At 29.8% G+C, this 15,633-nt stretch overlaps 3 protein-coding genes and 1 pseudogene across 3 annotated transcripts; 1 reads left to right on the forward strand and 3 right to left on the reverse strand.

The window, feature by feature from the left end:
• Positions 1 to 523: 523 nt before the first annotated feature.
• On the forward strand, positions 524 to 3,169 carry LOC115721113 (protein ECERIFERUM 16). Its single transcript, XM_030650359.2, has 4 exons — positions 524 to 1,395; positions 1,825 to 1,937; positions 2,136 to 2,240; positions 2,484 to 3,169. Exons 1-4 carry the CDS (start codon positions 1,029 to 1,031, stop codon positions 3,057 to 3,059), a joined length of 1,161 nt encoding a protein of 386 aa, XP_030506219.2. The 5' UTR covers positions 524 to 1,028; the 3' UTR covers positions 3,060 to 3,169.
• On the reverse strand, positions 1,669 to 14,055 carry LOC133034819 (G-type lectin S-receptor-like serine/threonine-protein kinase SD1-1; annotated as a pseudogene).
• LOC133034176 (receptor-like serine/threonine-protein kinase SD1-8) lies at positions 3,749 to 4,290 on the reverse strand. The gene is made up of 2 exons (XM_061109212.1): positions 4,147 to 4,290; positions 3,749 to 4,054 (listed from the first exon to the last, which is right to left on the reverse strand). The coding sequence occupies exons 1-2, from the start codon at positions 4,288 to 4,290 to the stop codon at positions 3,749 to 3,751; spliced, it is 450 nt and encodes a 149-aa protein (XP_060965195.1).
• On the reverse strand, positions 12,744 to 15,102 carry LOC133034177 (S-locus-specific glycoprotein S13-like). Its single transcript, XM_061109213.1, has 4 exons — positions 14,952 to 15,102; positions 14,549 to 14,594; positions 13,269 to 13,832; positions 12,744 to 13,140 (listed from the first exon to the last, which is right to left on the reverse strand). The coding sequence occupies exons 1-4, from the start codon at positions 15,100 to 15,102 to the stop codon at positions 12,744 to 12,746; spliced, it is 1,158 nt and encodes a 385-aa protein (XP_060965196.1).
• Between the last annotated feature and the right edge of the window lie 531 nt (positions 15,103 to 15,633).

Consider the following 15,633-nt stretch of genomic DNA (forward strand, 5'->3'; position numbering starts at 1 on the left):
ACTAATATACTATTAAATGATTTTTTTTCCACGATATACAATAGCATATAAAAACTATATTCTGTAATCATAAATATAAATATTATAGTGAAAAATTAATATACCACCAGTATAGTAGAAAAAATATATATATATACCAAAAACTTAATTTAATATTTCATATCTTTTTTTTTTTTCCTTTCCTTCATGATATACTAATGAATAAAGACAATATATCCTACTGAAATATAACTATACCTCAAATTTAAACTAATATTTCACATTTTTTAATTTTCGTCTTTCGTTCATTATATATTATAGCGCATTAATAATATACTACAATCTTAAACTAATATACTATCTTTCAGTTATTTCAAATATATATATACTACAGTTTTTTTAATATATTATTGCACATAAAAACGATATATTATTGTACAAAATAACTATACTAAATACTTAATTATTCAAGGTTATAATTATAATTTCATTATCAAACTTTTATCAGAATGGATATTTTATTAATTTTTTTTTTTTAAAAAGAGACATTTATTTGTCGGGTTGTTTGAGTTTTCTCAAGTGATTCTCTCTGTTTTGTATATTGGGATATGATTTAGTTATATTGGGATAAGATTTAGAAATTGTTTGTATTGTTATATTTTTTTTTTTTTGAAAGAACATATTGTTATATGAATATCAGAATATGTGTTAAGTATAGGAGATTTTTTTTTTTCTTTCATGTGAAATGGTATTTAAGTACTGTGTTTAACTTTAGGATAATTCTATATGTTGGTGTTGATGAAGTGTTTGGTGACATGGAGAAACTTCTCTCCAAATAAAATCTTGTAATTTATGTTGTGTTGTTGATTTTCTAGAGATATTTTGTTGTTTTAATAGGAGAAAAAGAAAAATAGAGAATGCTTCATTGAATAGTTACCAATTCATTTGCATCTCTTCAGCATTTTTGTTAGTATTTGAACATGTTTATGTGAAAACTAACACAACGAATTCTCTTAGATAGACATTTATTTTATGGGTAAGATATAGTGATGGATGCAAAATCTTTGGCAAAGTCGAAAAGAGCTCATTCTCAGCAGCATAGTAAGAAACATCATCCCAATCAAAAGTTGAAATCTCCATCAACTGATGCTGTTGGAGCGGCGAACAAACCGTCTCTCAAACAAGTTAGAGAGAAAAACCTTCAGTCTAAGGCTGCATCTGCACTACCTTCCAATTGGGATCGGTACAGTGAAGAGAATGATTCTGGTTTAGAAGACCTATCAAAGAAAAACCCAGATGTTGTTTTACCAAAATCCAAAGGCGCAGACTTCCGTAACCTAATTTTTGAGGCAGAGTCTCAATCTCAATCGACTCTTTATTCGGATTCCTTCCTGTCTGTTGATGATTTTCTTGCTGGTACTTTCTTTTTTCGTATTTGTTCTTGATATTTTCTTTAATTATTTTCTAGGGATTATCTGGTTTTTTTTTTCTTTTTCTAAGAGTTTAATTTTTGATAAATTTAAAGGCATAATTGATCATTGACTATGAATGTAGAACTGGACATGAACAAGAGGATTTAGGATTAGTAATTAGGGTTGCCACAGATGTGGGTGACTACCCAATATTGCAATCACCATCATATTTAAATGAACCGATTTTGGAGGCAAATATAAAGGCACATGAACTTAATTAAGAACAAAATTAAACTTTATATTGAAAAAGAAACAGAACAAATTTGATTTTGATAATCACTGATATTTTTCTCTATTTATTGTTTAGCAGAAGTATTTTGAATTTATACTAATTGAACTGCGATATCGGAAATGTTTTTGCAACTTTTGATAGGTGAATTTAGAGAAGCAGTTGGGTCTTTGCTTTCAGTCAAGGGAGAGGGCATCTTGGCATGGTCTGGAGATGATAATTTTGTTGTGGAGGATAAATCAAGGATGCAACCTGAGGTAATATATTTTATGTATTGTATTCTAACTCCTCAAGTTGATAATAGCTAATTCCCCGGTGATGTCTTTATAAAACGATTATTATACCCAAAGATCTATCGAGATGCACATGGAAGCTCTGTCTACCCACTGACTCAACTTTTTTTGATTTGTTTATTTCAATGCTGAGAATTAATAGAAATTTGGTTCTCTATTCAGGCATCATTTATCTCGATGAATCTGCACCGTCTTGATGAACAACTTACGAAAATTGACTTATTGCAGAGACTTTTCATCGAAACAGATCTATTACCATCAGAACTGGTATGCTTCTTTCCAAGTTTTATTGGTTGTGAATTTTCTTTCTTTGCTAATGTGTTTCGATACCAACTGATTCAATCCATCTGCCTGTACTAATAAGTTCAGCAAACATATACATTTTCCCACTGTTTCTTGCTGAGAAAGATGTTTCCTTTGCTGCTTATGTTATCCTTGAAATAGTTTTATTGTTCAAATCTTCAAATTTCAAAGTAGGGTGTACCATACTTATCATAGTTTGTTGTACAGCGTGCAACGGAGATATCAGAAGCAAGCAGCTCTCGGGAAAGTGACCAAATTCCTGCAACCAATGATCGTTCAGCACTGAAAGAAATATCTGAAGATTTAATTGATTCTTTGGCGAATATTGCTGAGGTTAAAGCATCTGCCAGTCTTCATCCGTCTCTGGGATTTTGTGATTCATCAAAACAGATTGATGTTGCCAAGTACAATCATCAACCGGAAGTCTCTGAATTCACACCACGAAACACTGTAAATTCCCAGGTAGCAGTGGCAGAGGCGGAGCTCGATATGCTTCTTGACTCACTAACTAGCGTAGAGATTCTCGATTCAACTCGTTTAAGTTCAGCTCACCCCATAGAAGAAGTATCTGCAGCCAAGTTTCAACTTCCGAAAAAGAACCTGGAAGATGACCTAGATGACCTACTTAATCAGACGCCCGGTTTGATGAACCGAAGCAATAATTTATTTGAATTTAAGGTAGGAAAGAGTGAGAATTTTATTCAGTGTAATGTCTCTCAGTCTCAGGTTGGAACCAAGTCTGAAGCATTGGATGACTTTGATGCTTGGATGGATACAATTTGATTATGTTCTAATTTAATTTGGTTTTAAGTAACAAAAATTATGTTTTAGGAAGGATGTGTCATTATGTATACATATGTTTATAATTAATTTTCAAAAGGTTATTTTTTACATTTAAACGGTTTTAGTCCTTTTTTTCTCTCTTGTTTTCAGTGCCTATTATATTATGTGACCCTTTTTTTAGGATGTATTATGTGAATTTTTGCTTTTAGTTTTTTTGTATTCATTCTCAGCTGCAAAATAATATGTGCACATAAAATTCACATACAAACTTGACACACTTATGTGGCAACTAATCATTTTTATTTATGATTGGTTCCACTTATCAAAAGTTACTTACCATATTAGTGTGTGATTTATGTGTGCATATATTTATTTTTGTTTTTTAAATTAAATTATATATTTTCATTTACTTGTTTGTTTCCTATAGATTGATATAAGCTTTCTTTAGACTCTTATTTGAGTTTCAATTTTGTTGCTATTTTGATGAATGATATTAGTACCAAAGAATATAGTAATATAGTTTTGTGTTGTAGAATTTCATCTAGCTCTGAATTTTTGGCATTGATTTATATTACACATAGACTAATAATTTCAGTCATCCTTGATTTTTTTGTATGAAATATAAAGAAACTCTAATGAATCAAATTCCCAACATTCACATGGGAAACTTCGATTTGTTGTATAATTTCTCATCGCGCCTCGACAATTATTATACTTGTATTGCATGATGGGGGCTTAGGCGAGGAAGAATGATCTCCCTCCCGCAAATTTGTGTTAGTGAAATAGGCTGGCGGTTTAGGTTGAGGCAACACACTCTTATCACTTAACATAAGAACAGCGGTAGACATATTAGGCCTATCAACCAGTTTTTGTTGCACACACAAAAGGCCGATGTGGATGCAACGCAATGCTTCTTTCATGTTGTCGTGTGAATCTTTCAACAAGCACTTGTCGATGAGCTTAAATGTGTTGTCTTCTTTCATCAAGATCCATGCCTAATAAATATTACAAAATTATATTTAGAGAAAGGCAAGAGACTCAATTGTAACATTTAATAAAGTTTCTTTTATAATGTATGTACACTTACCAATCCGATGAGGTTGAGAATGCTATCTTTACCGTAAAGGTCTCTACTTTTCTTTCCACTTAAAATTTCAAGCATCAATGTACCGAAGCTAAATACGTCTGATTTCGTTGAGAAGAGGCCATTGAAAGCATATTCTGGTGCCATATAACCATTACATTTGCATAACATTTAATTATTTGCATAAAAATGGATTTAAATCAAAGAAACTATTTTTTTCAAGATGACTTACTAAATTCCTACAACTTTGTTTGTGTTTATTCCTTCTATTTGATCTCCACCAAAAGCTCTAGCCAAGCCAAAGTCTGAAATCTTGGGATTCATATCTTCATCAAGTAATACATTACTAGCTTTGAGATCTCGATGTATAATTCTCAATCTCGAATCATGATGAAGATAGAGAAGCCCCTTAGCAATTCCACATACAATTTGGAAACGCTTAGGCCAATCTAATAGTTTGTTTTGCCTTTCATCTGCAAATGTTGGCTTCAACTTTTATTAGAACAAAATTAGCAAATTACATATGTAAAACATTACATTTGTATTAAAATAGGTGAAAATTGTTACCAAAAATGAAATAATCAAGGCTTTTGTTGGGCATGTACTCATAAACCAATAGTTTCATTTCTCTATGAATGCAATAACCGAATATCTTTACAAGATTTCAATGTTGAAGCTTAGCAATTAGTTTAATTTCGTTTTTGAATTCATCAGCTCCTTGTCTTGAACACATTGATAGTCTCTTCACAGCGATTTCTTTACCTCTGTCTAGCATACCCTAATATGTCACGACGAAGATAAATATTTCGCTATCCAAATTGGGAAAAGAAAATGTTCTAAACATGTTAATGTGAACTTACTTTTTATACAGGTCCAAAACCACCATCTCCAAGCTTATTAACCTCTGAAAAATTATCAGTGGCAACACTAATTGTATGTAGATCGAAAAATGGAAGCTCCAAGTCGTCGTCTTGGCTTTTGTTTCTCTCTAAAAACAAATGAAAAACAGAACATACAATATGTTTAAAGACAATCAAACACAGCAACATACACGGTTCGGTCACCAAATCACGTTCACTAATCACATAGTACGATGAGAAAATCCTCTCGAAACTCACTCTTTACAACCTCTAGCTCCTTTTGTACTCATGTTTGTCATTGTTTCAAGATTTATGTATGTTTTATGGACGGATGATAAAACATAATTTGTAACCACGGTTTTTCTCTACCATAAGTGAGGCTCCCGAATAAAGTTTTGTAGGAAGTCAGTCTAAGATAAGTGTGTTAGACATTTATATGTATAAACTGAAACATATATGTATGTGTATATAAAATGCGGAATTAAACAAATATATACACTATATAACTTAAGGATCGAAATACCTCCAGCCATTGATTCTTGAGCTTTAGTCCCACATAAGCTTTGATCTGCAAAGGAAACTGGTTGATGTGGGTAATCGGGCTTCCTCGCTCTCTCAACTCTCTTTAGATGGAATTTGCTGTTATGAACAGAATGAGTGAGGAGCTCGGGGACCGAGACCCTATATTTATAGGTGAGATACTCCATCAGTATCTGTGCCACATTAATTGTCAGAATATTTTTACAATTAATTCAGGAAATCAAATCAGGTAATGAATATAGAAATCTGACCATATATAGAATATTACGTAATTGATTCTGTCCAGATTCAATGAATATAAAATATTCATTTATCAGAATCAATAATATTATTTTATTTCCTTAATTAGAAATATTCTAATATTCTCCCACTTGGTCAGCATTTAAACTAAAACATTCAAACCCAAACGTTCCTCATTATATAATAAACATACGAATCATAGCGACATGTCCTCATTATAAGTCGAGTATTATCTTCCATGTATTACGATATATTTATTATATAACAATGTACTTTATGTGGCAATGTACTTAAGTGAATAAACCCTAACCCTTATGTTTATTCAGGTCCTCTTACGATAATTTTCTCAGATGAAATTAAGGTGCACATAAATATGAGAAAATATCGAAATTAGAGTTTCATAAAATAATTTTTGGTTGTACAAATAAAAAAAAAAAACTGCATATGGGTTAACTGAATCCCATATTTACTTTATGATCCTTGAATTTGTGTTGCGGCATGCCTTTAGTCAAGGATCTATGCGATCACCCAATTCAGTTTGCGTGATTAATGACCACTTATCACGCCTTTTTATGGCTATATACTTAATGTCGATATGCTAGCTTCGACCAGTACTCTTATAGTTATTAGCCATAAATATTGTAGCTGAATTTATCGCAAAATTTTCTTAATGGCCTAATGAAACTGTAATTCTGAACTCTAGGCCTACTATGAAACTCTATAATACATCATACGAGATGTATCCTCAAAACAATAAATGAATCTGAATTCTATAGTGGAAATAACAATCAAGATTCTCTACAATATAACTTACTGGTAATCTTAAGGACGTAATAAAATATTGATTTACGTGAATAAATACAACCAGTGAAGTATGTTAGAATCTAATTGGTTAACTATATTTCCAGATGGTTAATTCATCTTAAAATATGTATGAATATAATTTTTAGTATCTTAAAGATACCTCATCACTTTGTATGAAAAATAAAGTGGTCTTAACTTTAGTTATTCTGATACTACTTAACGATCCTGAAACAAATGTAATGCAAAGTCTTATTCAGACTCTTAGGCATACATTAGGCTTCTAAAATAGAAGCAAATGAATGTTCTTAATTTATTCTCACTCCAGATCATTTTTTAGATGCTGGTTCGAGTTGAATTTATCACACTTAAAGATAAAAGTTATATCTGATGAATAATACATAATTTTATTTAATCAGAGATGCTGTGGCTACTCTCTAATTAATTAAAATTATATATATATTATTTATATTCCTTATCTCAAAATAATAATTTAAGATATGAATGATTTCAACTTATATAGAAAACTTTTATCATCATTTGCAAGTAACATATTGTCAACGTATAAAATAAATATTACTCCCACTAACTTTCTGGTATATAATTAATTCAATAATTCTCTTTTTCAAACCTAAAGAAAAAGATGATATAATACCAATTTGTGAGATGTTTGTTTTAATCTATAGGTAGACACTTTAAGCTTACATATGTTCACCACTATTAGAGAAAAATCTTTATGGCAGTCTATATACCTTCTCCTCTAGTTCACTATTTGGAATTAATTAATGAATTGAAACAAGCAACAAATGCCAAGGTCTATAATAGAATCTTTTATAAAAACAAGTGAGAATGTAAATCTCCTTTATTATTGATTCTTATTTCAAAAATGAACTTCTTAGCAATGAATATTCTTTTATATCTTTACGTTTCTCAATGTTGCCTAATGAATATTATTGGTGAAAAAACCTATGCTTAATTAATGTTCTCCACCCCATTGGCAACTTTACTAAAGATAAACTTTATTGCTATTTAAGATATTCATTTCTTCATTCATGGCATATTGTACTACAACTTCAATTCTTTATCATTCTATAATTTAATTTGTGTCTCAAATTAATATTGTAGTTGAACTCTTATTGTACAAAATGTAATCACTAGAAAACATTGATCTTATTGTTCTAATAAGTCTTCTTAAGGATGGACCAACAAACTCTTAAAAGAGCAAATGGTTCAATATGCATGTTATTTTTAGAAATTATAAGCAATTACTAAATAACATAACTTATTAGAATTTTATCAATGACTTGTAGATTATTAATGATTAGTTATGAATTCTTAATAATCATTAACCTTAAGGGTTGTTGTGAATCATAATTAATCTAACACTTGAGGTGGAAGTTTGAGAAAATATGAATGATCTTTCTCAGAAACTAGGTTCCTAGATAGATCACTCCCACTGATCAAGTCAATTCTTAATTCCACAGTTCTAGTGTTGTGAGATGGATAATAAAATATGTAACCCTTAAACCTTATAGCTTTTTAAATGAAATATGCTAATTTATGGTTTTGAGCCCAGATCTTCTTTGACAATTGTACTCTAACTATATATATGGGTATTTATAAAATGTGTACATGTCATCAAGTCGGTTTTCAACCTTATCACAACTCAAAATATGTTTGAGAAATAACTTTGGTTAGAACACGATTTGATATGTACACCCCCATTGAAGAGTATCAATAGACAAAGATTTAGGAAAGATTGGAGTTTGCTATGTAGGCTCCACCCCCATGTCCAAAAAATGCTTAGTTTCTTAAATCTGTCACACACTATGATTTAGGTGTACCAGGCATATGTATTGGGCAATGAATCCATACTTTTAAAGAGACTTTACAAATGGACTGGGAGTTTATCCATACTCACGAATTTTAATGTAGTATCTCCATTTTATATTTCATCTCACTATCTTAATATGCAAAATACATTATTTCTCTACTTAAGATTTAAATGTCTTTGAAACATATAAATCTATACTTTTGTAGAAAAATAATTTATGTGAGTAATCATTAAAAAAGAGATGCAAAATTTGAGTCCATGTCTTCAAAATTAATTGACTTGTATGATTTCTAATATGATAGAATTCTAATATGTACCGATTTTGACTTGTTGGAATACATATTCTTAATGAATTTCACACAAGTTCTAAATAAAGTTAGTAAAATCAGTGTAATGAATATCCCTACCATTTACTAACATTTATTATATTTATGGATATATGTTCCATAATTTTTGGTTCTATAATGTAGAAGAATTCTTATTAATAACACATTTCTTATTGTCAGATTGAACTTGCATATCTTTATGAGTAATATCATTTTATAGTAAAGACCTTTAAATATGTCTAAATCAAGTTTCAAAAGAAGCTTGGAACATAAAGATCTTTGCTAATTTTAAAACAAAGTCACTACTATATTGCCTGTTCCTTAAACTTCTAAATGTGAGAACTTATCTTGTCTGTGGAAAAGATTTGCTCACAGTTACTGACTTTCTTAGGTTTATTTGTAAACCTTTGAAGAAATTATGAATGTGGAATAACAATTTAAAATAATCCACTATGTGTTAATAATCACATTAACTATATTAGAATGAATTCATACACAATAAATTAAAATTTATTGGTGATAATAAAGTGTGATTTATTTTTCTTAATTATACAGTAAAAACTGTACATTTTAGGTGAAGTTATCAGAATAAATTTTGGAAATTTCTACTCGTATGGAAGAAATGTATGAATTTTGGAAATTTCTACTCGTATGGAAGAAGTGTATGAATAGTGATGTAATAAAATTACATATAAAGTTTTGAGGTTTAAATGAATCATGTTTTTACCAATGAATAAACATGCTTAAATATGAAATCTTATTAAACAAAAATTGCCTGTGGGCTAAATTTTTAATTTAATAAGATTAGATTTAGATGTAGATTATGATAGATTTACACAATTTATGAAAAAACTTAAAGTTTAATATTTCTATCTCAATGAAAGGTATGAAACACTTAATTATTTATAAATGTTTCAAAATTTTATACTTTTTGATAAAATTATTAAATTAAATCTACATAATTCCCTGTGGGATAAATTAAGAGAATTTAATTTAACATATTAATCATGTAAATATAATAAAATCCCTGTAGGGTAAGATTATTATGTTCACATAATTCATGTCCATTATGTGATCTTAATCCACTTAATATATATAATTTTATATAATTAAGGATGCTGTGGCTACTCCCTAATTATTTAAAATTATGTGGTTCACTAGACACTAAAGTATAAACTGAAGATTAAAATTTTACTAAATCCAAAATTGCATGTGGGCTAAATTTTAAATTTAATAAAATTAGATGAACTTTATGATAGATTTAATTAAACAATTAGTTTTGAAAAATGAAGGTTTATTATCTATCTTTAATTAAATTTGTGATAACACTATTAAATTAAATCCCCATAACTCCCTGTGGGGTAAATTAAGAGAATTTAATTTAACATATTATCCTAATTAATTATACAAATATAATAAAATCCCTGTGGGGTAAAATTATTATACCTATATAATTAATTACAAGTTATGTCCATTAAGGTGAATTTTAATTAATATATAATTTTATACAAATAAGGATGCTGTGGCTACTCCCTAATTATATAAAATTATATTTTCACTTTGACATTAGGTATTGGGCTCTACCTAAAAGTAATTTCGTTATTAACATAATAGACAATCACTGAGATTAGTGCTCCTAGTGTGGTCGTTCGAAGATCATTAAAAACCGTTCTAGATATGAGCATTTGTCCCAAGTTCATGTTTTCTTATGTCAAACCACAAAATTACTTATATTTTATTCATTTTAGGAAGTTTTATGAATATTTTATGAATAATTTTATGAAGTTTTATGAAACTTAATGTGCTATATAAAATATTCAACCTATCTTAATGTTTGAATATTTCTAAATATATCTAGCACTATAAAAGGAATTTATGTATAACATTTAGATCATACAAATCAAAATTAATTGTATTAGAAATAAGTTTGCCAAATAAATACAAATTAATTGTATGATAATAAATTAAATGCTTAATTCCATAATATATAATTAATTATGCATTTATGACCATATAATATCTTAAATATTTGCACTAATAATTAATTTGTATAAATAAGGTAAATATACAAATTAGTACAATTAATTATATGAAATGAATTAAATGCAAAATTAAAGAATGTACTTAATGGCAGGTTATCAATTAATTCAATCAGTAAATTACTTAATTGGTAAACAAATATAATAATTGCGCACTTAATTGTAGAATAATTAAATATTCACATTCTTAAAATATCACAATTATTATAATTACATGTAAAAATAAAGCATGTAACTAATTTACCAAGTTAAAAACTTTCCATAATAATTTATTACTAAATAACATATAATATATGAAGATATATGTTAAATAAGAATGAAAAGTTTAAAACAAATGTAATTTAATTGAATAAATCAACAAAAATAAGGAAATAAAATAAAATTCCAAAAATAAATCAAAATAATAAAATTTTGGAATTTTCTTAAATTTTTCTTAATTTTCCTTTTTTTTTTTTGAAAAAACTGCCCTGAAAAACGACACCGACGACCAAAATTCATGAAATCAATTCCAAAATGATCTAAATGAAAAAATTAAGCCATTCATATAGATTTCATGCATCGAAAACACGTAAAACAAAGACTTTAAAATCACCAAAAATTTCGAGTCCGATTTTTTTCTTTTCTTTTTTTTTTTTGGGAGATGTCTTTGTTTTTCAAAATGAGTTTTCATGCTTTAGAACAATCTATATTAATATATGAATGTATTGATTCAGAATGTATAATGTATATATAAACATATATATATATATACAGAAAATAAAATAATGTACCGTATGTATATATATAATCATGAAATGTATATATGTATATATTTATATATAGCATTTAGGTATAAACTGAAACATATATGTATGTGTATATAAAATGCGGAATTAAACAAATATAGACACTATATAACTTAAGGATCGAAATACCTCCAGCCATTGATTCTTGAGCTTTAGTCCCACATAAGCTTTGATCTGCAAAGGAAACTGGTTGATATGGGTAATCGGGCTTCCTCGCTCTCTCAACTCTCTTTAGATGGAATTTCCTGTTATGAACAGAATGAGTGAGGAGCTCGGGGACCGAGACCCTATATTTATAGGTGAGATACTCCATCAGTATCTGTGCCACATTAATTGTCAGAATATTTTGACAATTAATTCTACAAATCAAATCAGGTAATGAATATAGAAATCTGACCATATATAGAATATTACGTAATTGATTCTGTCCAGATTCAATGAATATAAAATATTCATTTATCAGAATCAATAATATTATTTTATTTCCTTAATTAGAAATATTCTAATAAAGTGACCTCTGTCTCTTAAAAAAATGTTACTCGAAATATTTCACAAATTTCCTATCCAATCCACAAAAACCATATCTTATGGAAAAATACTAATGTATATAAAAAAACTATCTACTCTGTATATGTGGCCTCAAACTCATTTTACAAAATATATGAGAAGTGAAGTGTGTGATAGTGTATCAGGCCATTAGCGACATAGTTCACGATTCAACCATAAACTTCATTCGATAATTCAATGGAAAGAATGAAGTAAAGGGTAGAGAGACTGTTACCATTGAAGTGTCTCCTCCTAAGAATGTAGAAGGCAATTGAAATAAACACACCAGCTAATCCAACGATGACAGCTACAAGTATCACTACTTTCTTATGATCACTTCTTGCTTTTTCATGATTCATTTTTGGAACTGAGAAAAATCAAACATAAAAGTTATAACCAAAACAGAATACTTGTGAACTTGACATAAGTTTTTTTTTACCTTTTGTTGAAAATGGTATTCGAATATATACAGTTTGTCCATCAGAACTAAGTTGTCGAATATCAAACAGATCCCCAAACCAGAGGACACAGTCACTGCCTTCATCTGACTCTGTATAACTATAAGCCATACAAGAGCAATTGCTCAAGCATTTCGCCTTGCATTCGTCTTGATTAACGCTCTTACTCAACTAAATATACTGACTATCAGGCACTTTCAAGCCCGAAAAGCCAAGCAACACATCTTTCTCTTTTGTATCACAGCTCACAGAACTGTTTCTCACACACCCTTCTGACCAAGACATCATTGAGTTCCAATTTTCTTGATTTTTCGGCTTGAAACCTTCTAAACATTTGCATACTTGATTATTTGTTATGATACATTCTGAGTTAGCTCCACAGATGCCATACTTGTCACATTTGTCTCCTGGAATTGTGTAATAAGAGGAACTCCAACTGTTTTCTTCTTCTAACCATTCGGTGTATTCAACTGTTTCGGTTAGGACAAGTCTTACAATATTTGATCCATTAAGGAGGCTGAAACTGTAGTAAACTTCATCATCATTGTTGACAAAGTTGTAAAGGCCACTGTACCAATAAACTGATACATAACCAGTACTAGAATCTCCACTGAAACTTATGCCTTCCCATGGCGCTTCGCGAAACAATTCTGCTGATCCATTTCGGATAAATAGTTGAGGGTATGTATGGTCAACTCATGGTGTGGTTCATCAAGCTCAATTCCATAAGTGAAATCTCCATGACAAGGATCATCAGAGCTCTTCCACGACGATAATCGCCTATTTAGACCTCTCTTCAAGTCCCATCCCAATTTCATTCCTGGTAACATTGTATCAGTAGGATAATCAAAGCTTTCCCATAAAAATTTTGTTGTGTTTGCATCTTTCTCATCTCTCAAAACCAAGTTACCATTATTCAAGAGCTGAATAAGTGGTTCCCGGGTTTGTTTCAAGGAGTTTGTAGACCAAATGAGCACACTCTTATTGTTCTTGCCTGAAAAAAGCACAAGATTTCCTGTGTTGTCTATAGTCAACAAGGCAGATGAATCAATGATTGGTTCACATCGATTTGCAACCCAAACAACAGTTTGAACTGCAATGTTCTTATACCAAATTCCCAAATAACGATTGTTTGATGAACTATCTGTTGGAGTAAAGAATCCCAATTCAAACTTTCCTTCTTTGGATACCAATAAAGCTGTGTTGTTATCTCTCATAAATTCTGATGGTCTAATGGTGTTAACCACAGCAAAAGCCGTTCTAGACCGAGAAGAAAGACTCAAAATAACAAGAAAAGAAAGAAACTCCAATATTAATTTTCTAGTTCATGATGATGCCAAGAATATGATCAAACTTAGGAATGATATAAGTCAAGAAAGACAGTAATGGAGTTAATGCTATTGGGGTAGGTAAGTGTTGTGATCAGTGTGTGGAAAAAAAATACAATTGAGAGTGAACTCTCTTAATCGTAACCCCACATTTGACTGACTCAATGATAAATATGCTGGCACCATTGATGCAAACAACATCATAATGCTGTTATATACAATGATAATTAAATGGTAAGAAAAAATGGTATCAATTACAGCAAAAGTTGTTCTAAATAGAAAAAAATTATTATGACATAAAAGATAAACAAGATATAATTAGTACCCCATTCATTTTTCTGGTTCATGATGGTACTGGCCAAAATTTGAAGATAGCCAGATTTGATGTTAATTGACATGTAATAAATGATCCAATTCAATTTATACATATTTATATAAATTTTTAAAAAATTATATATACATTTGATATTTTTTTATGCAATTTTTTTTTTTTGAATTTGTTATTTGTTAGTTAATTTATTTTTATTTTTTGTTGGACACATAAAACAATAATAATTTGTTTTATTTGTTGTTAGTTATATGAAAAAATAATATTTTTTAATAAATATTAAATAATTTAATATTAAAAAGTAACTAATTCAAAATTACCGAATATCATACAGATCACCAAACCAGAGGAAGAATCTCGGGTCTCCTACATCAATAGAAAAAGCCATACAAGTACAACTACTCAAGCATTTAGCCCTGCATTCCTCTAAATTCATACTCTTATTCACTCAAGAATATTGAGCAATGCCAGGAAATTTTGAGTGAAAAAATTCAAGGAACACATCATTCTCTTTGTCATTACAGCTCAGAGGACTTTTTTTCTCACACACCCTTCTGACCAGTTTTCATTAAGCTTTGGCTTAAAGTCTTTTAAACATTGGCATATTGTACCAACACATTCTAAATTAGCTCCACATATTCCATAGTAGTCACAATGATCATTTCGTGTGCTCAATTTTTTGGTGCAACAGAATTCTTGGTATCATTGATTTATTTTTCACACCGTATATGTAGTAAACTTCTTCAGCATATAAGTGTCTGTACACAAATTTGACAAGCTCAATCCCATAAGTAAAATCTCCATGACAGGAGTCATCACTACTCTTCCATGCTGATAAGCGCCATTTGAGACCTCTCCTCAAGTCACATCTCATCTCTCAAAACCAAGTTACCATTATCCAACAGCTGAACTAGTGGTTCCCGAGCTTGTTTTGACGAGTTTGTAGACCAAACAAGCACTCTCTTATTGTTATCATTCTGTCCTGAAAACAACACAAGATTTCCTGTGTCGTCTATAGTCAAAGATCCAGATGAATCGGTGATAGGTTCACAGCGGTTTGAACTGAGATTTTCTTATACAAAATTCCCAAATAACGATTCTTTGATGAACTACCTGTTGGAGTAAAGAATCCCAGTTCGAAAACTCCTTCTCTAGATACTAAAGTTGAATTGTTATCTCTCATATATTCCAAAGGTCGAATGGTATCGAACACAGCAAAAGTTGTTCCATTAATGTTCTAGCTCATTATGGTGCCAACAATATGTTCCATTTAATCAAACTTAGCTATGGAGTTAATTATACAAATACTGTTCGTAATGGAAATTTGTTACAACGAAAAGCAATGGAGCAAGCAAATGTGAATGTTGAACAAATCTGCAGAAGCTAAATTTGCAGACCATTGTTA

The sequence above is a fragment of the Cannabis sativa genome, chromosome 2, assembly GCF_029168945.1.
Source record: "Cannabis sativa cultivar Pink pepper isolate KNU-18-1 chromosome 2, ASM2916894v1, whole genome shotgun sequence".
NCBI lineage: Eukaryota > Viridiplantae > Streptophyta > Magnoliopsida > Rosales > Cannabaceae > Cannabis > Cannabis sativa.